Source organism: Salvelinus sp. IW2-2015, linkage group LG3 (genome assembly GCF_002910315.2).
Source record: "Salvelinus sp. IW2-2015 linkage group LG3, ASM291031v2, whole genome shotgun sequence".
Lineage (NCBI taxonomy): Eukaryota > Metazoa > Chordata > Actinopteri > Salmoniformes > Salmonidae > Salvelinus > Salvelinus sp. IW2-2015.
In genome coordinates this window covers 26,750,148-26,775,492 of record NC_036840.1, presented here as the reverse complement: position 1 = coordinate 26,775,492, position 25,345 = coordinate 26,750,148, and the positions used below count along the sequence as shown (strand labels likewise).

Genomic DNA, 25,345 nt, shown 5'->3' with positions numbered 1-25,345 from the left:
TGTCCTCCGGAACCCTTTTCCTCTGTGCTTAACACCTGTAGATTTACTTACTGTATAAGGGGATCCTGTATGTAGTTATGTTAAGAACAAAACAGTTTAGAATTTGTACTGAACAGAAAAAGAGGCATAGGGCCGGTTTCCCGGACCCAGATAAAGCATATTCCTTGACCAGAAAACATTTCAATGGAGATTCTCACAAACTGTACACTTTACTTTCCTTTACATTCGCTTTCTCATTCCCATTCCTGTTTCCAGTTCAACCCCATAAAATAACCAAATGACACACTGTTTGACCTTTGTCATGGGAAGTACCTAGATTCCCCCATTTGAAATAACACCCACATGGGTTCATGTCTARTTTGAAAGTGAGTCATCCTATAGTGAGTGAAAGATTGCAACATCCAGTCTTGCACGTACAGTATGATGACTCAATAAGATACGACCTCATGAACTGTCATACATCACCAAACACGCCACCTTGGGTTTCTTCACTGTACCCAAACCAAAAACTGATTGAACGCGCTGCTCAGTTATGTTTCGAGCCATGTCATCATGGAATGCTCTGCCACCAGAGGTTAATCAGGCAAAAAACAAGTTTAGCTTTAAAAAATGGATTTAAAAAAAAACATTGCTTTTCTCAAACATGGCTTTCGGACAAGATACCCCTCATGGCTATCCAACTCAATGGATTCTCCTTTCAGTGAGTGGAGAGGTCAGTGGAGTCAGGGAAATGAAGAGCGGTCTGCCTCTTCATCAACAACAAATGGTGTGCTGACTAGAGCGTAGTGGAACTCTCGACCCATTGTTCACCCGTCTTGGAATACCTGATGGTCAAATGCCGACTCTACCTCTCGAGGGAGTTTTCAGCTGTTATCATGACTGTTGTATACATTTCACCTCAGGACGAGAAAAATAACAATCAGGAACTTAACGAACTGTAAGAGACTATAAACAAGCAGGAAAACTTGCGACGCGGAGGCTGCTTCTTTGCGATTTTAATTCTGCGCCATTAAGACACGTGATGCCCTATTTTCATCAACACGTCCCCTTCGCCCTTAGGGGTGATAAAGACCACTGTTACTCTACCACAAGCAAGCACACAAGGCCCTTCCAAGTCCCCCATTTGGTAAATTAGATTATGACTCCGTACTCCTGCTTCCTGTTTACAAGCAGAAGTTCAAAACAGGAAGTACCCGTGACTCGCTCCTTTGAGAAATGGTCATCAGAATCAGAGATTATGCTAAAGGACTGCTTTGTTAGAGTTTAATGGAAACTGTTACTCTACCACAAGCAAGCATACAAGCCCCCKKCCCCCCACCCCCATTCGGCAAATTATATCATGACTCCGTACTCCTGCTTCCTGTTTACAAGCAGAAGCTCAAACAGGAAGTAACCATGACTCGCTCTGTTGAGAAATGGTCATCAGAATCAGAGATTATGCTACAGGACATCTTTGCTAGGGCTGACTGGAATATGTTCAGAGTCTCTGCTGATAAAATCAACAAGCTTACGACCTTCGTCACCGGCTTCATTAGGAAATGCATCAACGTGAAGGTTCGCTGCTTTCCCAATCAAAAGCCCTGGATTAAGACCGAGGCTGGCACTAAGCTAAAGGACATGGCTACCACACCCAGGGCTATCTCAGACAACCCTGAGGCTACGGCTGAGGACAGGGGCCAAAGGAAGACCCAACCTTGATCTGCCCAATGATACCTCTCTAGCAGTTGAAGTCAATACATTTTTATGCACTATTCGACAATAACACCACCGTGCCATGCGTGAGGGACCCTACCGACCCAGAGGACGATGTGAGTAAGGTCTTTAATCAGGTCAACATTCGCAAGGCCTCGGGGCCGGACGTGTATTCCAGGGTGTGTTCTCAGAGCATGCGCAGAACAGCTGACAGGCATATTCACAGTCATTTTCAACCTCTCATTAGCCCAGTCTGTAATCGCCAAGTCTTAAGGTTACCCCCATCATTCCTGTTCCCAAGAACATTATAGCTTCATGAAACAATAACTACCGCCCTGTAGCACTCACACCTGTAATAATGAAGTGCTTTGAAAGGCTGGTTATAGCGCACATCAACTTCTTCATCCTAGACACCCTAAACCCACTCCAATTTGCTTACTGCCCAACAGATCCATAGACAACGCAATCTCAATTGCTCTCCACATGTCCTCACCCACCTAGATAATCACCTTGGACTTAAAATGGTCCACACACACACACAGTCTGTTGAAAAGGTTCAGCATGGTCCCTCAAATCCTCAATAAGTTTTATAGTTGCACCATTGAGAGCATTTTGACTGGCTGTATCACTGCTACAGAGGGTGGTGCGGACAGCCCAGTACATCACGGGGCTGATCTCCCTACCATCCAGGACCTCTATATAAAGCAGTATGAAAGGAAGGCCGGGAAAATCATTAAAGCCACCCAAGCCATAGACCCATCATACTCAACTCTGGACCTCGAAGCCAGTTCCACCCCATTTTTTCATTGTTCCCTCTAATCAGGAACTGATTTAGACCTGGGACACCAGGTGTGTATAATTTATTATCAGGTAGAACAGAAAACAAGCAGGCTCCGGACCTCATAGGGTAAGAGTTGAATACCCTGCCATAGACTGTTCTCTCTGCTTCTGCACGGTAAGCAGTACCAGTGCATAAAGTCTGACACAAACAGGCTCCTGAACAGCTTCTATCTCCAAGCTATAAGACTGCTAAATAGCTAACAGAATGGCTACACAGACTATCTGAGCTGACCTTTGTATTACATTTTGCACACTCACAGGACTCTACACACTCACGCACACTGACACACCAACACACACGCTTAATTTGCTCACAAACACATCATATGCACACACATTTTTACTGACTCTACACGCACACACACTCACATACAAATCATCATATCTGTTTATCATATATCTTGATGCTTAGTCACCTTACCCCTATACATATCTACTTCTATCACTCCCGTATCCTTGCACATTGTAAATATGTGTTTTTTATCTCCCTTATGTTATTTTTTGTACTATATTGATATTGATTACTGCATTGTTGGGTTTAGAGCTTGCAAGAAGGCCATTTCACTGTACTTGTGCACGTGACATTGACATTTGAATTGTCTGCACCCCGTGATTTAATTACTGGTGTCCCCCAGGGCTCGGTTCCAGGCCCTCATCTTTTTTCTCTATATACCAAGTCACTCGGCTCGGCAGGTTGCCTAGCAGTTAGAGCGTTGGGCCAGTAACCAAAAGGTCGCTGGTTCAAATACCCGTGCTTACAAGGTGAAAAATCTGGCGACGTGCCCTTGAGCAAGGCACTTAACCCTAATTTGTTCCAGGGGCGCCATACTACTACGGCTGACCCTGTAAAGACAACACATTTCACTGCACCTATCTGGCGTATGTGACAATAAATAAGTTCCATGGTCTCTCCTATCATTACTATGCAGATGACTCTCAACTACTTTTCTCATTCCCCCCTTCTGACACCCAGGTGGCGAAACGCATCTCTGCGTGCCTGGCAGATACCTCAGCTTTGATGTCGGCCCACCACCTCAAGCTCAACATCAACAAGACGGAGCTGCTCTTCCTCTTGGGGAAGGCCTGCCCGCTCCAAGATCTCTTCATCACAGTCGACAACTCCACAGTGTCAACCACCCAGAGTGCAAAGAACCTTGGCGTGACTCTGTTGGCGTCCAGAGTCAGGATCTGATCAGGATCTGATGTTTGCACATCCTGGACCCTGTTGTCCAGGAACTGCAAACATCAAAACAGTGACTCGCTCCTGCAGGTTCATCCGTAGAGTACGACCTTTCCTCACACAGAAGCAGCGCGGGTCCAAATCCAGGCACTCGTCATATCAGGTCTGGACTACTGCAACTCTTTGTTAGCTGGGCTCCCTGCCTGTGCCATCAAACCTTTGCAACTTATCCAGAATGCCGCAGCCCGCCTGGTGTTCAACCTTCCCAAGTTCTCCCATGTCACCCCACTCTCCACTGGCTTCCAGTCGAAGCTCACATCCACTACAATACCATGGTGCTTGCCTATGGAGCAGCAAGGGGAACTGCCCCTCCCTAACTTCAGGTTATGCTCAAACCCTACATCCCAAGCTGAACACTCAGTGCTGCCACCTCTGGTCTCCCTGCGGAGGTCAGCTCCCGCTCAGCCCAGTCAAAGCTCTTCTCTGTCCTGGCACTCTAATGGTGTAACCAGCTTCCCCCTGATGCTACGACAGAAGAGTCCCCATCCATCATCCAAAAACGTCTGAAATCCTACCTCGTCAAAGAGTATCTTAAATAAGACATCTCAGTCTTATTCCCCCCCTCCCCCAAAAATAAATAAACCTTGTATTTTCTACTAGCACTGCTGATAACTTCTTTATTTAGGAAAAATGTACTCACTATGACTGTGATATGTGGTTATCTCACCTAGTTATCTTAAGATGGATGCACTAACTAAGTCGCTCTGGATTAGAGTGTCTTCTAAATGACTCAAATGTCAATCGTTCAGGGATTTCTTGTATTGCTTGTTAAACAAAATCACGTACTCTAAAAATAATATAATTTTTTAATAATTTTTTTAATATAATTTTTTAATAATTTTTTTTTTGAGCATCCAATATATGGATTATTTATATTATACAGTCTTTTTTTTATCAAGGATTCCAATAATTATGGGTCAGACTGTATATTAATATGTATATGTGAATAGTGTGTAAATATTAATGTATAATTGTAACATATTCACACACACAAATCATACCATAGTGCGCGTGCACAGACACACACGCTAACACGCACACACAATATTTGTGAAATGGGCAAAGGGTGATCTGTTCATGTCCTGCTTTTGGCTACCTATTTTATTTATTTATTTAACTAGGCAAGTCAGTTAAGAACAAATTCTTATTTACAATGACGGCCTACCCCGGCCAAACCCTAACCCGGACCAATTGTATGCCGCCCTATGGGACTCCCAATCACAGCCGTTTCTGATACAGCCTGGAATCGAACCAGGGTCTGTAGTGACGCCTCTAACACTGAGATGCAGTGCCTTAGACAGCTGCGCTACTCGGGAGCCCAACTGCCGACCTAACTTCCTGCATCTGTATCGGGACCTTATTTGGCTGCATGCAGTACATGCATGATCAGAGACATGTTTTTCTGTAGATAATTCACAGAGGATGTTAACATATGGGTGGCGCAGTGGTCTAGGGCACTGCATCGCAGTGCTAGCTGCGCCACCAGAGTCTCTGGGTTCGCGCCCAGGCTGGGCTGGGATCGCGCCCAGGCTCTGTCGCAGCCGGCCGCAACCGGGAGATCCGTGGGGCGACGCACAATTGGCATAGCGTCGTCTGGGTTAGGGAGGGTTTGGCCGGTAGGGATATCCTTGTCTCAGTATGTAAAAAAAATATATATATATATATAAAAAAAATATAAAAATGTATGCACTCTACTGTAAGTCGCTCTGGATAAGAGCGTCTGCTCTTGGCCGGTAGGGATATCCTTGTCTCAGTATGTAAAAATGTAATAAAATGTATGCACTCTACTGTAAGTCGCTCTGGATAAGAGCGTCTGCTAAATGACTAAAATGTAAATGTAAATGTAATAGGTTTCCTAGGGTCTTACAGACGTACAGATAGAAGGCAAGACATTATGTGAGTTCCATGAGACCAGCACCAGTCACTCAACTATTTATCAGGTTGCTGCTTTTTGAACTACCAAAATCATAAACAAATGAATTCCGCTCTTGATGGAACATCCACAGCAATTTGACTCACAACAGTATGTCTTATGCTGTCATTCTGAATAACCTGTACATTGACAAAGACAATGTAAATACAAATACTGTACTGTCAGGACAGTGAGAAGTGTCAGGGTTAGAGGAGGTGGCTACTACCTATTACGTGTCCCTGGTTACTAGTTACCACCACGTCACCTGGAGATGAATTCATTAATGTCAGGGCAACCAGGAGACAACCCTGGGTCCAGTAGGAGAGATGAGAAGACGTCAAGGGATGGGTAAAGCAAGGGAGGGGAGGAGATACAGGGTGAAGAATAGAAAGGGAGAGTAAGCGAGCCAGCAAAGATAAGAGGGAGACAGGTAGATTTGATGTTTACTGTACATGGTGGACAGAAAAGGAGGAAGATATGTATTATGGCTTAGTGAGAACTTTGGTATTGAGCGGTGATCCGAGGGGTGTGTGACTGTGTGTGTGAGGAGGTAAGTCTTTCTTATCTTCCGCCCACACTACATAGTGATGAAGTGTCAGTGAGTTTCACACCCATGGTGTTTTGATATCAACTGACATACATAGATAAAGTAGCAATATATTAATACACAGGCTATCATAACCGTTATATGACACCATAAAGTAGGCCTATGTATTATTTGTTTGGCTTTTAAACTATAGCAGCATGTATTTAAGTTAATCGCAGGATTTGCTGTGATTAATTGCGGTTAATCACAAATTCAGAACTTTTTTATTTAACTAGGCAAGTCAGTTAAGAACAAATTCTTATTTACAATGACGGCCTAGGAACAGTGGGTTAACTGCCTTGTTCTGGGGCAGAAGGGCAGATTTTTACCTTGTCAGCTCGGGGATTCGATCTTTCGGTTACTGGCCCAACGCTCTAACCACTAGGCTACCTGCCGCCCCGACATGCTCAAATTAAGCTGTAGTTTAAGATTTTTCATACAAAAAACATTACAAGAATATTGTCTTAATTTTGTCTAAAGTAATGGTTAGGTGGATTAGGTAAATTAAGAAAGCACACGTTAACTTCAATCTCATCTTATTTTTACATTGCATTGTTATTTTTAGTTGCATAGATCAGTGGTTCCCAACCTTTTTGGGTACTGTACCCTAAAACACTTTGACCTGCCTGTAGTACCCCCTCATACTTGTGCGACCGGAGTGATTCATAGATTCATAGGTGTAAATTTGACAAAATGTGGGTTTATGCACCCAGTGAAGTTTGGCAGACTTGTTTTCAATGTCAGGGAAGTAGGAGTTGAACTCACTGTTGAGTTTGGATAAATGTGAGCGTACTATTTGCACCATAGGAGCACTGTAAAAGGTTTGGTGTCATGCTGCTGGAAACTACTTATTAACCCCATCTTCACGTTTCCTCTCCCAGAGTTTGATCTTCTTCATGAATCCACACACTTTGTCATACATGTTTAGAATGTGTGTCTTTACCAGGGGCGCAACTTTCACTGGGGACGGGGGACATTATGAAATTGCATTTTTGTCCTCCCCAGTTTTATCATTGGAATGTGATACAAAACGAGGCCCCGGTGTGCTTTAGGACCATGCGGACGCCTCCGAGCGGTCGGGGAGGCTGTTTGGAGTGTTTATCTAACTGGATATAAAACATATATATGTATATTATGTCCCCCTCACTTCTAAAACCAAAGTTGCACCCCTGGTCTTTACCTATCAGAGTTAGAATCAGGTTGTTCAATTTGCTTAACACATCAGCAAGATAGGCAAGGAGGGCTCCCCAGTCTGTGTTCCACAAGGGGTGTGAGTGCTCAGACAGAAAATCACTTACTTCAGCACACAGCTCAAAAAGCCTCTGTTGCGTGTTCCCTTTGTCGAGACAACGGAGGTCGTCACTATGAAGCAGTAGCTGCTGGTGCACAGTCATCACAGAGCCTTTCAAACATTCGGTGATTCAGAGGCCTGGGCATTATAAAGTTAATCACTTTCACTGCGTCATTCAAAACATCATGTATCTCAGGACTCATTGTCTTGCTGGCCAATGCCTCATTGTGAACGATACAGTGGGATTTACCTTCTTTATGTGGCCAATTAACGTTCATCATTTCCCTCTCCCAGGCATTGATGCAGCACGACCCCGTGCCCGCACGACCCCGTGCCCACACGAACACAAGATTTCAAATACAGATTGTGCTCTGTGAAAAAGCTGTCAATGATGTTAAACACATTCTCACCTGTACTTCTCCCCGTTAGCTTCTTGCAGAACAGAATGTGCTCATTCATTACCGAAATGTCTCTGTACCACACAAACGCAATCAACTGGGCTTCCCCATTGACATCAGTCGATTCGTCCAACTGCAGAAAAAAAGCAACTTATTTTTCCAATTGATCAACAATATCAACGCCCATGTCATCGATCCTACGGCACACTGTGTTATTTGACAATTGTAACGTCTTCAGTGCATCTACTTCTGTCTTACCATTCGTAGTTTCTGTTAGGATAACAGTAGCAGGCATTATAGCCCTTGGAGCAAAGGATCACGAGCACTTGGCGCGAGCAGAGGATCAAACGTTGAGCCAACGGGCAGGCGGGCAGAGGCCAGTAAAGTCAAAAAGTAGACCTAAAAATATAAAACAACTACATATTTCACACCAGTGACCGCAGTAAATGTTTTCCTGCCTAATAACATTTTAATAAATTGAATATATATTTTTTGGTAATATTTTTCCCAATATTTTTGCTTCTTCTTCCAAATACCCCCTGGGGACTGCCCACCTACCCCTAAGGGGACGCGTACTCCGGTTGGAAAACACTGGCAAAGATTATGTATTTGGGATGTTTTCAATGTATTTTGAATGCTTTCAGACAATGCGATTACCAGTAATCATGATTTTTTTTTTAAATGCATGTACTAAAATTACAAAAACGTAACTTGAGTTAACTGATTAACGCTGACAGCCCTAATGCTTTGCCATTCTGTGACATTTGTGTCTGTGCATGTCTAGGAGTTGGAACAAGTCATTAGAATTATTGTCAACCAAATTACACAGAGTAAATGTTGACCAAATTTGTGTGGAATATCTATTGAGGTTATTGAACAAAATCAAAGCAATAACTTCATTACTTTGATCTTATTAGATGTACAGCTAGATCAATTCCAGTTGTAAACGTGTTTCTTACAATCTCTGCTCCTGTGGCCCAATACAAAATAGATCCCTACTGCTAGGCAACTTCTCTCTTGAGTCAGGCTTGCCTTGCTCTGTCCCATGTGAGTGGAGGGTTGGGACTAGAATAGCACTGTTTATGAAAGTACACTGTGATCTTAATGAGGTAAACACATAAACGCCTGAGGAAATATCAGATGAGTACAATACAGTGGGTATACTCCTTTGCCATAATGTATGCTACACTTGAATTGCATATTTTGGTTCATTGGCCCTATTATGCAGCAGTGGAACAACGCTCAGAGATTAGATTATTGGCAGTTTACTTGAAACTAATCTATATTTCACTAGTCAACTAGCAGTGGAATTCAAACTCAGTAGGCCCGAGGCTGTTCTTCTGCATTGTATGAATTTTGCGTTGGTGTTGTTAGCGCAACAGCATTATAATGTTACCAGCCGGCAGCAAGAAATACCTCAAACACAACGAGAGAGAAAGAGAGAGAGAGTGTGTGTGTAGGCCCCAGTAATCACTTCCATCCACAGCTCCTGTCCTCCTTTGTTTCTCTACTTTCACTTTTCCGCCTTTACTTAGTCGGAGTGTGTATCCTGCAGTCAGGCACTCTATTTCCTCAGCTCCCCACTGCTAGGGACTAAGGGGCAGGCTTTACATCAATTTACCATTTTAACCCCATATAGGCCAATTTTATTTTCTCTATGTTACACACACACTGAAACAGGATGAAATGGCCTATACTATAGGAACACGTATACTGTACATATAAGAATATAATCAATATTTGATCATATCTCCCTCCAGGTTCTGCAGAAGAGAACATCTGACAGTCCCAACAGCAGTCTAACCCTGAACCCCCACTCCCCCTTCCACTCCCACCTCCATCTCACCCTCTCACTCACCATGGCTGAGCCCCCGGAACCAGTGCTCTTCCAGGGGCACCCAGTCTCAGCAGCCGCCCCCAGCCTGGGGGAGTCCACAGATGTGGAGTGTCCCATCTGCTACCAGGAGTACAACCAGAGCAGCAAGTGTCCTCGCATGCTGGAGTGCCTCCATGTCTTTTGCACCGAGTGCCTCCAGAGGATCCAGCTGTCCCCGTATCCAACTGACCCCTCGGACCCCCAGAGCCTTCCCAGTCCTGCCATCTCCTGCCCCCTTTGCCGCCACCCCACCACGCTGGAGACAGGTGACCCCCTCACCTTGCCCTGCAACTCCCGCATCCTGGCCCAGCTGCCGCCCATGGCCTTCCGCATGCCCACATCGGTGGCCGCCCGACTGGCCACCGTCACCCAGAGTGTGGTCCTCTCCCTGGAGGCCAGCAGGGATTCTCGCTTCATCATCCTGCCCACAGTGAGCCTCCGGGTGGAGCAGATGCACCCCAGCGATAGGCCCCACAGCGGAGGTGGAGGCCTGGTTGATGAGGTGGAGGTGCTGCAGCACCACAGGAGGACCCTGGTATGTGTGCAGCTGATAGCCGTGGTCTTCTGGGTGTTGTTTGGGGTGACCTGCGTAGTGGCGGTAGTGTTCGGGCCAAGCTTCTTCTGCAACTGAGGGGAGGATGAACACTTTTACATGCATCCTTTCTTCTGTCCTTGATTACTTTCTAAAGTAAGGAAATGTGTATTGTCAAAATATTTGAATATGGCCTCGATCCAGAATGAACTATAGGCCTACCTCAAACAGCCTTGAAACTGTAAATTACAAATATGCTTACAAGATCAAAGTTCATGTATACAGCCTCATAATCAGATTTAGTTGATGTAAGTAGCGCTAATGTTGTTCAAAAAATTCTGTATACAGCTCTGTTTTCTGCTATGCACTGATTTAGAGTTCCCTCTAGTGGTGTAATATAGGCCGTTCTAAACTGTGAAGATGGGCATTATGGAGTTTTTATTATTACATTGTACTACAGTCCTTGGCTATTTATTAAAAGCATTTCATATCTGTTTCATGTTTTGACTTCCACATGTGTGTGTGTGTTTAGCATAACGGTTATCATCATGAAGATGAATTATGTTGTGGAATAAAATTCCTGGAATATTTCTACAGACCATTGGATACAGACATACGGTGGCACGTTGAGCGAAAACGTAAAGGGAGCATACCTGACGTCATACGCCGCGTTGGCTTGAAATAGTCGAGAGAAAAGTTTTAGACCCCCCCTTATGTTTTTGTTGGGGGAGAAGTTGTGGGTAGCGGATCTTGTGAATGTAGCGTGTGCGTGGTTTTTAACCCCTTCGCCGTTAGGGAATTATATATTTTTCTTTGGGGGATATAAACTAAGGCGATATGTTCGTGATATAAGTAGATGTTCATCTTTTTTTATTAGTTCTGGCCAGGGCAAACTCACTGCTGGCTAGTGTTGTAAGAGCACTTCTCCTCACCCCCCTTCTCCCGTTAGCATAGCTAGTGTTAGCTAACTAGCTACCTTTCTCTTCCATAGTTTGTGTGGTACAGCTGAAAAAAAAGTTGCTGGTGAAATGGCGGAAACCAAAATAATATACCACATCGACGAGGAGGAGACGCCGTATTTGGTGAAGATTCAGATTCCTGCCGAAAATATCACTTTGTTGGATTTTAAACAGGTCTTGAACAAGCCCAACTACAAATTCTTCTTTAAGTCTATGGACCAGGACTTCGGGTAAGTGAGAGCCAGTGATGCATGATTGTGCGGTGTCGCGTTGTGGGTTTCAGGCAAATTATGATGATAAAGAAGAAAACCAACCGAGTCCAGTAGTTGATTAGATGCATTGTTGCAAAGTCTATTTATCTTTGACCATACTCCCAAAGACACAAAGGGTGAACTGTTGCTACACCTTGTTAACGTTAGTTACAATAGCTAAGTTAACTAGTAACCATTTAACTGGATCAACTTGCATGATCCAATGTTGCAAATGAAAGGTGTCATTAAGTAACTAGGTTTACAGATTTTCATGCGAATATTAATAAAACTGCGTAAAAAAACATGCGCATTTTCCCACCAGAGATGTTTCTATCAAATGGACCTGTTGCAGCTGTGCGCAATAAAAGGCTGTGCGCAATAAAAGGCTGTGCGCAATGATATTGTGCACATAAAAATTAAATGGTGTGCAATTCGGGGCGTTCCTGCCCCACCCCCTCGAGCATCCAAATGGTTCCTTCATGAACACTCCCCCCTCGAGCATCCCATTGGTTCCTGCATGAACGCGACACTGTTAGGCTAGCCAGCTGCTGTTGTCGGCCCCACCCCTTCTGTGGGGTTTATTGGTGTTGTGCAGACCACACCAACCTCCGGAGTGCCCTGTGGTTGAGGGCGGTGCAGTTGCCGTACCAGGCGGTGATACAGCCCAACAAGATGCTCTCAATTGTGCATCTGTAAAAGTTTGGGAGGGTTTTAGGTGACTAGCCATATTTCTTCAGCCTCCTGAGGTTGAAGAGGCATTGTTGCGCCTTCTTCACCACACTGTCTGTGTGGGTGGACCATTTCAGTTTGTCTGTGATGTGTACGCCAAGGAACTTAAAACTTTCCACTTTCTCCACTGCTGTCCCGTCGATAGGGGGGTTCTCCTTCTGCTGTTTCCTGAAGTCAACGATCATCTCCTTTGTTTTGTTGATGTTGAGTGAGAGGTTGTTTTCCTGACACCACACTCCGAGTGCACTCACCTCCTCCCTGTAGGCTGTCTCGTCGTTGTTGGTAATCAAGCCCACTACTGTTGTCGTCTGCAAGCTTGATGATTGAGTTGGAGGCGTGCATGGCCACGCAGTCATGGGTGAACAGGAAGTACAGGAGGAGGCTTAGCACGCACCCTTATGGGGCCCCAGTGTTGAGGATCAGCGAAGTGGAGATGTTTCCTACCCTCACCACCTGGGGGTGGCCCGTCAGATAGTCCAGGACCCAATTGCACAGGGTGGGGTTGAGACCCAGGGCCTCAAGCTTAATGATGAGCTCGGAGGGTACTATGGTGTTGAATGCTGAGCTGTACTCGATGAACAACATTCTTACATGGGTATTCCTCTTGTCCAGATGGGATAGGACAGTGTGATGGCGATTACATCGTCTGTGGACCTGTTGGGGCGGTATGCAAACTGAAGTGGGTCTAGGGTGGAAGGTAAGCTGGAGGTGATATGATCCTTGACTAGTCTCTCAAAGCACTTCATGATGACAGAAGTGAGTGCTACGGGGCGATAGTCATTTAGTTCAGTTACCTTTGCTTTCTTGTGTACAGGAACAATTGTGGCCATCTTGAAGCATGTAGGGACAGCAGACTGGGATAGGGAGCGATTGAATATGTTCGTAAATACACCAGCCAGCTGGTCTGCGCATGCTCTGAGGATGTGGCTAGGGTGCCGTCCAGGACAGCAGCCCTGCAAGGGTTGACACATTTAAATATCTTACTCACATCGGCCACGGAGAAGGAGGGGGGGGGGCCCGCAGTCCTTGGTAGCGGGCCGCGTCGGTGGCCTTGTATTTTCCTCAAAGCAGGCAAAGAAGGTGTTTAGTTTGTCTGGAAGCAAGACGTCGGTGTCCGTGACGTGGCTGGTTTTCTTTTTGTAGTCCGTAATTGCATGTGGACCCTGCCACATACGTCTCGTGTCTGAGCCATTGAATTGCGACTTCACTTTGTCCCTATAATGACATTTCGCTTGTTTGATTGCCTTACGGAGGGAATAAGTACATTGTTTATGTTCGGCCATATTCCCAGTCGTCTTTCCATGGTTAAATGCGGTGATTCGCGCTTTCAGGTTTGTGCGAATGCCGCCATCTATCCACAATTTCTGGTTAGGGTAGGTTTTAATAGTCACAGAGGGTACAACATCTCCAATGCACTTCCTTATAAACTCACTCACCGAATCAGCTCATAAATCAATGTTATTCTCTGAGGCTGCCCGGAACATTTCCGTCTGAGTGATCAAAACAATCTTGAAGCATAGATTCCGATTGGTCAGACCAGCATTGAATGGTTCTTGTCATGGGTACATCCTGTTTGAGTTTCTGCCTGTAGGACGGTAGGAGCAAAATTAAGTCGTGGTCGGATTTGCCCAAGGGAGAGCAGCCTTGTATGCATCAAGAAAGTTAGAGTAGCAGTGGTCCAGTGTATTTCCCACGCGAGTGCTACAAACAATGTGCTGATAGAATTTAGGTAGCCTTGTTCTCAAATTTGCTTTTTTTTAAATCCCCAACTACAATAAATGCAACCTCAGGATATATGGTTTCCAGTTTATATAAAGTCCAGTGAAGTTGCTTGAGGGCCGTTGTGGTATACGCTTGAGGGGGATATACACAGCTGTGACGATAACCGATGAAAATTCTCTTGGGAGATAATATGGTCTGCATTTGGTTGTATGGAAATCTAGGTCAGGTGAACAAAAGGATTTGAGTTCCTGTATGTTGTTATGATTACACCACGAGTCATTAATCATGAAGCCTTCACCCCCGCCCTTCTTAAATTTTATCGATTATTTACGTAAAAAAATACCCAAAGTTGTATTACGAAAGTTGTTTGAAATGTTTGGACAAAGATTACAGGTAACTAATGAGATATTTTGTAGTCATGTAGCGTGCGTTGGAACCAGTGTTTTTCTGGATGAAACGTGCCAAATAAATGGACATTTTGGATATATAACGACGGAATTAATCGAACAAAAGGACCATTTGTGATGTTTATGGGACATATTGGAGTGCCAACAGAAGAAGCTCATCAAAGGTAAGGCATGAAATATATATATTTTTTAGATTTTTGTGTCGCGCCTGGCGGGTTGAATTATAATTGTCTGTCTTTGTTTGATGGGGTGCTGTCCTCAGATAATAGCACGGTTTGCTTTCGCCGTAAAGCCTTTTTGAAATCTGACACTGCGGCTGGATTCACAACAAGTGTAGCTTTAATTTGGTGTATTGCATGTGTGATTTCATGAAAGTATAATATTTATAGTAATTTGATTTGATTTTGGCGCTCTGCCATTTCACCGGATGTTGTCAAATCGATCCTGCTAAAGCGATTTGATCCATAAGAAGTAAAACATGTTTTGTTTCCGTCAGGTCTGTTGTGGTACTTTTTTATCCGACATGTACTTTACTCACATGAAAAGTTTGGATGGAAACCTGGTTAGCGGTTAATAACCAGGTTTCCATCCAACCTTTTTATGCGAGTAAAGTACATGTCGGATAAAAAAATGTCGCGACTGGCCCAATGGAAACAGCAAATTTGTCTGTAAACTATATATACGCTAGACAAGGTGGGGTCTTTTTGTGTCTGAGAAATGTAGCTGGAAATGCTTTTATATGGATGTAATAACCATCATATCGAAGTAAATTTGGAGTAACTACATGTTGTGTAGTCCTCCCACTACGACTCGGGAAAGCATGCCGTTAACTTCACAGGGTGTCCCTTTCCAATAATTATCAAGGGGCTTATTCTGGTGGCATATTATTATTGATGTTTGGCAAATATTGTTGCTATTCTGTCCATAATAATCTCATGCAGGCTATACCCGCACTATCTGCGAGCTGTTGGCTAGAGTTCACATGCCAAAATCAGAGTTGGCAAATTTGCTACTTAACGCAACATTTTTTGTGCCAAAACCATCAGAGTTGAAAATGCGATGGAAACCCGTTTGACTTATTATTTTTTATTCGGTACATGGGATAACAAATTTTATGTGTCCTACGTCAGCACGCACAGACTTATCCGCACAAGTAAATTTGATGGAAACACATCTCTGGTGGGAAATTTGCATATTTTATTTATGTATATTTTAGAATATTCGCGTGAAAATCTGTCGCCAATTAGTTACAAAATTGTCTAGTGGGAGAAAATAAGTGTCATGAGAAGGGGGAAACGCATGAGTTGATCTGATGTTTGGAATAGGGGTATGTGATTATATCTTTAGACAGTTAATGCAACAAGGTGACACATTTGGTTGGCCTGTTAGGCTATTTTAATAGTATTTAATTGAATTCAATAAGCACAATGTCCCATAACGTTACCCAATTTTATGACTGTCGCCTATAAAAGAGGTAGGGAATGTGGGGGGTCAATGACTGCATAAAGAAAGCCAAACCATCTCTCTATTAGAGGTTGACAGATTAATCGGAATGGCCAATTTTTTTTATTGTTATTTTTTTACACCTTTATTTAACTAGGAAATTCAGTTAAGAACACATTCTTATTTTCAATGACGGTCTAGGAACGGTGGATTAACTGCCTTGTTCAGGGGCAGAACAACAGATTTTTACCTTGTCAGCTCGGGGATTCATTTTTGCAACCATCCGGTTACTAGTCCAATGCTCTAACCACCTGCCTTACATTGCACTCCATGAGGAGCCTGCGTGGCAGGCTGTGACTACCTGTTACGCGAGGGCAGCAAGAAGCCAAGGTAAGTTGCTAGCTAGCATTTAAACTTATCTTATTAAAAAAAATCAATCTTAACATAATCACTAGTTAACTACACATGGTTGATGATATTACTAGTTTATCTAGCGTGTCCTGCGTTGCATATAATCGATGCGGTGCCTGTTAATTTCTCATTGGATCACAGCCTACTTTTTAACAAGCGCATTTGCGAAAAAAGCACTGTCGTTGCACCAATGTACCTAACCATAAACATCAATGCCTTTCTTTAAAATCAATACACAAGTATATATTTTTTAAACCTGCATATTTAGTTAATATTGCCTGCTAACATGACTTTCTTTTAACTAGGGAATTTGTGTCACTTGTCTTGCGTTCCGTGCAAGCAGTCAGGGTATATGCAGCAGTTTGGGCCGCCTGGCTCATTGCGAACTGTGTGAAGTCCATTTATTCCTAACCAAGGCCGTAATTAATTTGCCAGAATTGTTCATAATTATGACATAACATTGAAGGTTGTACAGTGTAACAGCAATATTTAGACTTAGGGATGCCATCCTTTAGATAAAATACGGAACGGTTCTGTATTTCACTGAAAGAATAAACGTTTTGTTTTCGAAATGATAGTTTCTGGAGTCGACCATTTTAATGACCAAAGGCTCGTATTTCTGTGTGTTATTATGTTATAATTAAGTCTATGATTTGATAGAGCAGTCTGACTGAGCGATGGTAGGCACCAGCAGGCTCGTAAGCATTCATTCAAACAGCACTTTCGTGCATTTGCCAGCAGCTCTTCGCAATGCTTCAAGCATTGCGCTGTTTATGACTTCAAGCCTATCAACTCTCGAGATTAGGCTGGTGTAACCGATGTGAAATGGCTAACTAGTGAGCGGGGTGTGCGCTAATAGTATTTCAAAAGTCACTCGCTCTGAGACTTGGAGTAGTTGTTCCCCTTGCTCTGCATGGGTAACGCTGCTTCGAGGGTGGCTGTTGTCGATGTGTTCCTGGTTCGAGCCCAGGTAGGGGCGAGGAGAGGGATGGAAGCTATACTGTTACACTGGCAATACTAAAGTGCCTATAAGAACATCCAATAGTCCAATAGTCAAAGATATATGAAATACAAATCGTATAGAGAGAAATAGTCCTGTAATTCCTATAATAACTACAACCAAAAACTTCTTACCTGGGAATATTGAAGACTCATGTTAAAAGGAACCACCAGCTTTCATATGTTCTCATGTTCTGAGCAAGGAACTTAAACGTTAGCTTTTTTACATGGCACATATTGTACTTTTACTTTCTTCTCCAACCCTATGTTTTTGCATTATTTAAACCAAATTGAACATGTTTCATAATTTATTTGAGGCTAAATTGATTTTATTGGTGTATTATATTAAGTTAAAATAAGTGTTCATTCAGTATTGTTGTAATTGTCATTATTTCAAACAACAACAAAAACGATTAATCGGTATCGGCTTTTTTTGGTCCTCCAATAATCGGTATCGGCGTTGAAAAATCATAATCGGTCGACCTCTACTCTCTATCCATCACACCCCTCCTGATCTCTCATAGCTAAGACCAGGCAAAAATACTAGTATCCAAATATGGGTCAAAGCATAACTTCCGGGAAATAAATACTGTCTTTACATTGGACACCACACTGAAGAAAAACCCTTCTCACCCTGGCTATTACCCTGGCTCTTCTCATCACTAATTCCCATTTCTCTCTCTGTGAAATCCTCAGCTTTTCTTCCCTTTTGGGAACTGGACCAAGTTTGTGTCTCCCCTAACACCCTAGCTTGGCTGGCTGCAACCCCTGTATACCTCCCTTTCTCCTCTCTCTCTCTCTCTCTCCTTCTTTTCTCCCATTTAAATCCTCCAGCCTGAAAGAGCTGTCTCCTCTCGCAATTAATCTTTCTTTGGTGGCTGCCTGTCAGTCGTGCACTTCCCTAGGTTGAATGGAATGCATGTTTGTGTTGGGAGTTTGACTGATGAGACCTAGGGCTTCTGTTAAACTCATTACTTGCAGTTAAACTGCTTAAGTTTTGTAAAGTTAGTAAAACGTACTTTGATGTCTCTCTCGGATGTTACTGAACACGAAACCAAAACGTTATGTTATTAAAACAGGCACTAAAACAATCAAATGCTCCTGCTTCATTAGTGGGGCTCCCGGGTGGCACAGCGGTATAAGGCACCGCATCTCAGTGCGAGAGACGTCACTACAGACCCTGATTCGATTCCAGGCTGTATCACAACCGGCCGTGATTGGGAGTCCCATAGGGTGGCACACAATTGGTCCAGCGTCGTTATGGTTTGGCCGGGGTTGGCCCTCATTGTAAATAAGAATTTATTAACTGACTTGCCTAGTTAAATAAAGGTTAAATCCATTTTTTTTATTTTTATGTGAGTTGTAGTCAAGCAGTTGGAAGTGTCTGACTCCTGGGTTCGTTAGACCTAAGTCTACTTCTATCACAACCGCAACATTTTGAAACATCTCAAGAGAGTCAGTTACAAGCAGGCTACATTTAAACCCAGCTCAAAGGAGTCAGCTGCCCAATCAAAACAGAGCTAGTCAGCCTGAGGCCTCAGTAAAGTAACTAAAGCAGTGTGTGTGTGTGTTTGCCTGTTCTGTGTGTGTTTTGTTTCCTGGAGTGCGAGCCAGCTGTCAGACTGGCTGTGTGTGGCAGTCAGAGCAGAGCTGAGCATTGTGGAACAGAGCAGACCAGATCGGGGACCTAGGGTTGGACAGAGGCCATTTGCTTGGTGTCTGGCCGTGGCAGAATCAACAGGAAGAGAGAGGAGTGGTAGCAGGGGGAGAGGGGTAGTGGAAGTGAATGGTGGTTGTGGGTGTGCTGTGCTGTGCGAGAGATTAGTAGATGGGAGAAAAAAACGTGTGTTTGTTTGGGATGTGCGAGGCAAATAAGTAACGGCTAGGAGGGAGGTGCTGGGCAAGAATTTCAGGTTTTAGGATTCCAATGGGATTCTGAATTTCCAAGATGTGTTTGTGTTGTTTGAGACATTTTCGAGTGAGTTGGTGAAATAGTTTGAGGTGAGGTCATTTTGTTTGGAATGGTGAGGTATGCAGGCTATTACCCTGTTAGGGATAGAATGTTGCATCTGTCCCTTTCTGGATGCAATCTGAGTCTGCCCTCTTAGCAAGAAAGAACAGGATAGACCGAGGGCAAGAGAAAGAGGGCAACCGAAAGGATTGAAAGAGACAGAGCGAGAGATGAGAAAGTGGGAAAGAGAAAGAGGGCACAATAGGGGGTAAAGACGGGTTCTCACATTCACCCACTCCAGCACTGTCACACAAGGCCCGCCTCCTCCCTGTGACATGCCTCCCCGGTGCCCACCACAATCTGGCCCTGTGCTGCTTACACTCAAAACAACAGCTGCTCACACTCACCCACAAAACCAACCCTCAACAGCTGCTTACAAAACCTCAGAGTGGGGCAGAGCCGACCATACTACACGCCCCCCCCCCCACACACACACACACACACAAAATGGTGCATGTGTACACACACACACACACTAGCCAACCAAACCACACACACAAAACATCAGGCGTAGAGGCAAATGAAGATGAAAAAGCTTAGCTGTAAGTCTTTAGGCAGTCAGTTAAATGTTTCCTCTACACGGGACCTGAGCTAGACATGAGTACTAAGTACTGCAGTAATAACATAGTGGCTCAGACAGACAAATATTACACAGCAGACTCTGTCTCACTAACCTTGTAGAAGTGGACGCAGAGGAAAATAAGTGATGGATGTCTAAGTCTTGAGAAACATTGTCTGGTCCGTGAGTTGCAGACGTGGTTGTAGGGAGTGTGTATCTGTCTCCGTTGTGGTTCGGTAAGGACGCTGAGTCATCGGGAAACACTGTGGTGTCCTCGTGTTGCTCTTTCACGTCGGTCTCTGCGTTATGGGTTTACAGTATGTGTTTGTCTCTGTGTTTTCACTTAGCCTAATTTCTCTTTCTTTTCCTCTTTTTTTTTTTTTTTTTAGGGTGGTGAAGGAAGAGATCTCAGACGACAGTGCCAAGCTCCCCTGCTTCAACGGACGAGTGGTGTCATGGGTAAGGGCAAACTGGGAGAGGTAGACGGTCCACAGCTATCTTGGACCAGTGAAAGGCCAGCAGTGGAAGGGAGACAGAGGGGGAACTCCTGAATTGCTCAACTATTTTTCCAGGACCGAATTGTAAAAGTCAAGTTCCCAAGTCGGAACAATAGTGCTGAATTGGACCTAGCAGTTCAAATGTATCATAAACTGCTCAAAGTGACCTTTGAACCAGAGCCAGAGATGTAGGCTACAGACTCTGGCAAACTCGGTCTGAGTTTCAGAGTTTTCAAACCATCTCCATATTGGCGTCAAGTTCCAAGACCATTGCATGATCTTCTAAGAATGCCAATTAGAACGTTGTTGTCATGGAACGTTTGGTACCAACATGGCGGCCATTTCTTCACCGACCTCTGTGGCTGTGACCCTGCTTTAACTACTAATAGAACACTGACGAAAACCCACTATCATGAACACCTTGGTCTGTGAATGTAACACTGACAGAACCAAGGTATTTCCTACATCCTCAAAATGTCTTCACTTATGATCATATTACCTACCCTAAAGAACATGCAGGATATGAGTCCTGCAGACAAAACATTGTGACTTGTCCCGGTCGGGAGGAAAACATCTGCTAAGTGCATATGAAGGAGAAGAAACGAGAGAGAGAGGGATTAAAAGGGTTGGACAAAGAGAGGAGGCCATAGGGACCGACACGTGATAGGATGGAGTATCCCAGAGGGATGACTGCTCTATAGTCAAACAGCCATTTGGAAGAACGAGGGAAGGAAGAGAGCTTAAAGAAAAGAAAGGGGGGAAAGTGTTATGTGGCACGGTGTCTCTGACACCTTAGAGGGGATATTCAATCAAAACGGCAAACTGGTTTTCAGGGGAAGGATCGGGACAGAACTGTATCCGTGAAACTAGAACACATTTGAATGGATGCTTTGTTCAGTCTCCTTTGTCATAGAGACATTTAAATGTATAGAAACCCAGACTCTTTGTTGAAAGATAGTTTGTTAGCTTTCTAGCCCCTCTCCAGGCAGACTGGTCTGTGTAGGAGTATGTTGGGTCTGTAGGGAATAGGTAATTGGATGCCGTGCGCAAGGTCAGGTATGGGCAACTGGCGGCCTGTTGAAGGCCCTTTGAGTAAAAACAAAGTTAACAACCTAGAAAATTGACTGACATAACAAATTAAAATAATAATTCCTCTTCTTCCACCTGATTTTTTTATAAAAAAAAATTATAAAATTTTTATCCTCCATCCTCACTATCATCCCCTTTCAACTCCTTTTCCCCTCTTTCCCTCCTCTGTCCACCCCTTCCAAATCTCTGTCCCTCCCGCTCTCCTCAGTTGGTTTCATCAGACACGCCAGGAGCAGCAGAGCCAGTACCACCAGTCCTTCCTCCGCCCCCAGCAGAAGTCCGGCCCCCGCCATCACCCCCTCCTCCTCTCCCACCCCCACCTGTCGAGAGGACCGGGGGCATCGGTGACTCCAGACCCCCATCGTTCCAGTATGCGCGCACACCCTCTCCCACAGTCCCAAATAATCAGTGTGCTAATCTAATGAATCTCGTAGTGTATCTAACGTATTCTATGACAGAATTCCTCAGTCACTCCAGCCTATCATGTTACCTGCTGTTAAATACAACGGCCCATTTGAACATGATCTGAGCCTGTGCCGCCCATTGACAGTAAGCACCTGGTCTGGGAACAGGTTCTAGTTACTGTCTGTCTAGGTCATAATACACCGCAAACCTGGGTTCAGATAGTATTTAAAGTCATTAGCTGCACTGTATCGAGTTTTCCTGGTGCAATCGGACCAGAGGAATGGCCCCAAAAGTACAAACCCACCCATCTAACACTCAAGGCAGACTAAAGTAATCGCTCAAAATTCTTGAAAATTAAGATTTCAAATGCTATTTGAACCCAGTTGTGATATACAGTACCTTTACTAGGCTTGATCCATTGCTTCTTATTCATACACATTGTCCTCATAGGTCGTAATATATGTAGCCTATATTATTAGATGTTAGGTGTGCGCTGCTATTTGTGTTTTATTAGTAATGTATGTTCCAGAGCCGACGTACAATACCATCTTTCATTCACCCATAGAATTAGAATGAGTAGAACGGACGTTCTCGTTCAAAGTCAATTCTATGTTTTCCCTACTTTAACCCTCTCCCCTATGCAGTCCCAATGCAGCAGGCAGTGTGGAGAACCTGGATGACCAGACAGAAACCGAGTCTGTGGTGTCCTTCAGGAGAGAGAGACCCAGACACAGGGAGGCCATGGAGCAACATGGTGAGCACTCTGCACCGCCCGCTCTACTGTCACATGATGGTTTCCACTACATAGAACAGCCACAAAGTCAAAATGGCTAATAGAACAGTCACAAAGTCAAAATGGCTAAATCGTAAAAATTCATGAAAACAAGGTTGTTATTTTTGGTCCTAATTTAAGGTTAGGCATAAGGTTAGCAGTGTGGTTAAGGTTTAAAATCTAATGTAAAAAATATATAACAATTTTAAATATGCAGGGTTTAGGACTTTGTGGCTGTGGTAACTATTGACGAACCATGATGGAACTGCACTGGGTCATGTTCAGTAGGGCACTGTAATGGAACATTTTACAATGGAAAATGACAATGAGTGTTTTTTATTGGGCAATATCAGGCTTCCCGTTTCAAAATGTTTTGTCTACTGAACGCAACCCTTGTTCTAGTGGTAATAGCAATTGACATTGATAACATGAATAAACATGAAATCCATAGTTAACCCTCTCTCTGTTCCTCTTCTCCCCCCGCTCTCCTTTCTCTCGCTCTCTCGATCTCTGGTGCGTCAGGGCCTAGGATGAACGGCCAGAGCCGCATGGAGCGCCACCTAGCGGGCTATGAGAGCGCTACCACGGTGATGAGCAGCGAGCTGGACACCACCAGTTTCTGTGACTCTGAGGACGACGACACCATGAGCCGGTTCAGCAGCTCCACAGAGCAGAGCACGGCGTCCAGGCTGCTCAAACGCCACCGCAGGCGCAAGAAACAGCGCCCGCCCAGGCTAGAAAGGGTAATGAATGCACTAGTCCTTCCCTCTTTTTAAATTTTTGACTTAAGTTTGCGACATAAACCGTTTAAGTCAGAAATGTCCCATTCTGCGTTGGAATTTATTGCGTTTTCCCTTTTCTTGTCCCAGGCGTCGTCGTTCAGCAGTGTGACGGACTCCACCATGTCTCTAAACATCATCACCGTCACGCTCAACATGGGTCAGTAACGTTTCGCCGTCTGTTCCCCGACACCACTCCCCTTCTCACGTCATCCGTTTTTACATCTTCCACCCGTCTCTCTGACCCTCTTTGACCGTCGAGCTTTTTCACTCGTTATTTTTGACCACCTAACCGGTACTCTGCGCGTCCATTTTGTAAAAACCTCCAGTCGTTCTGGAAATAGCCTGGTGAAACCTGCCTGATCTTAGCAATAGCTCACATTCTGTGAAGTGAAACGGAACTTAAGCGCTCAGTCTGCTTTACCAGGCTATAGACGTCCACCCCTCCCAACACATTTCTGCCCTGTGACCTGAACTCCATGTCTCACCATCGCTTCCTCCCCTCTCTCCTCCTGCCATGTCTCTCTCCTCCTGCCATGTCTCTCTCCTCCTGCCATGTCTCTCTCCTCCTGCCATGTCGCTCTCCTCCTGTCTTCACTTCCTGTCACTTTTTTTTCACCAACTCTTACCACCACCTCTCAGAGGGGTTCTTTATCTCAGGGAACTTTCTTCCTAAAACTTTGCGATTAAATAACCGATATCCTCTTCCCTTCCACAGAGAAGTATAACTTCCTAGGCATCAGCATCGTGGGCCAGAGTAACGAGAGAGGGGATGGGGGCATCTATATCGGTTCCATCATGAAGGGAGGGGCGGTGGCTGCCGACGGACGCATCGAACCCGGGGACATGCTGCTGCAGGTGTGTGTGTGTGTGTGTGTGTGACTGACGGGTAACCAGATAGCCATATATAACGGGTGATTGATTACATGAGGTATTTGTTTCTCGAGTTAGGATTGGACCGTTCATATCTACTTTCTCCTCAAGGTGAACGACATCAACTTTGAGAACATGAGCAACGACGACGCGGTGCGCGTGCTGAGGGAGATCGTGCACAAACCCGGGTGCGTTTCACACCTAAGGACATCAGCACATTTACACGGTCGAGCCCTTTCTGTCTACGCTCAATGGGAAATGCCAGTTGACATGCGATGATGACGACCTGTCCTTCCGTCTCTCCCTCAGGCCCATCATCCTGACAGTGGCTAAGTGCTGGGACCCGTCACCTCAGGGCTACTTCACCCTCCCCCGCAGTGAGTAGCAGCCTGCACGCCTCGTCTCCACCATAGAGTTGTACAGCTACTCGGTCTCTATGGTCTTTGACACTGGGTGTACTTAACATTAGGAACACCTTCCTAATATTGAGTTGCACCCCTTTTTGCCCTCAGAACATCCTACATTTGTCGGAGCGTGGACTCTACAAGGTGTCGAAAGCGTTCCACAGGGATGCTGGCCCATGTTGACTCCAATGCTTCCCACAGTTGTCAAGTTGGCTGGATGTTCTTTGGGTGGTGGACCATTCTTGATACTCACAGGAAACCGTTGAGCGTGAAAAACCCAGCAGCGTTGCAGTTCTGACACTCAGACCGGTGCACCAGGCACTTAAATATTTTCTTGTCCCTTGACCCTCTGAATGGTACACATACACAATCCATGTCTCGGTTGTCTCCAGGCTTACAAATCCTTCTTTAACTTGTCTCCTCCCCTTCATCTACACTGATTGAAGAGGATTTAACAAGTGACATCAATAAGGGATCATAGCTTTCACCTGGATACACCTGATCAGTCTGTCATGGAAAGAGCAGCTGTCCCTAATGTTTTGTACACTGTGTATAGTGGGGCCATCAATACTTTATCCTATGAAATGCCAAAGGAATTATGTTTTTGAGATCTCTTGTATGGTGTGTGTGTGTGTGTGATGTGTGTGTGTGTGTGTGCTTGTGTGTGG

The 25,345-nt window shown here is 44.6% G+C and overlaps 2 protein-coding genes across 2 annotated transcripts in view; both read left to right on the top strand.

Moving 5' to 3' along the window:
• The first annotated feature begins 9,725 nt into the window (after nt 1–9,725).
• On the top strand, nt 9,726–10,802 carry LOC139029461 (E3 ubiquitin-protein ligase rnf152-B-like). The gene has a single exon (XM_070449495.1). It carries the CDS (start codon nt 9,819–9,821, stop codon nt 10,464–10,466), a length of 648 nt encoding a protein of 215 aa, XP_070305596.1. The 5' UTR covers nt 9,726–9,818; the 3' UTR covers nt 10,467–10,802.
• A 266-nt stretch (nt 10,803–11,068) lies between these two features.
• LOC111980736 (segment polarity protein dishevelled homolog DVL-2) overlaps nt 11,069–25,345 on the top strand; it is a 19,885-nt gene continuing 5,608 nt past the window's right edge. The window contains exons 1-9 of the mRNA XM_070449607.1: nt 11,069–11,556; nt 20,248–20,317; nt 21,653–21,813; nt 22,494–22,603; nt 23,144–23,364; nt 23,491–23,560; nt 24,119–24,258; nt 24,385–24,461; nt 24,583–24,654. Coding sequence (XP_070305708.1) covers nt 11,396–11,556; nt 20,248–20,317; nt 21,653–21,813; nt 22,494–22,603; nt 23,144–23,364; nt 23,491–23,560; nt 24,119–24,258; nt 24,385–24,461; nt 24,583–24,654 — 1,082 coding nt within the window. The 5' untranslated portion in view covers nt 11,069–11,395. The remainder of the gene's footprint in view (nt 11,557–20,247; nt 20,318–21,652; nt 21,814–22,493; nt 22,604–23,143; nt 23,365–23,490; nt 23,561–24,118; nt 24,259–24,384; nt 24,462–24,582; nt 24,655–25,345) is intronic.

What these genes read in the sequence shown, in the direction of transcription:
- LOC139029461 (XM_070449495.1), top strand. Translation starts at nt 9,819, where the DNA reads ATGGCTGAGCCCCCGGAACCAGTGCTCTTCCAGGGGCACCCAGTCTCA.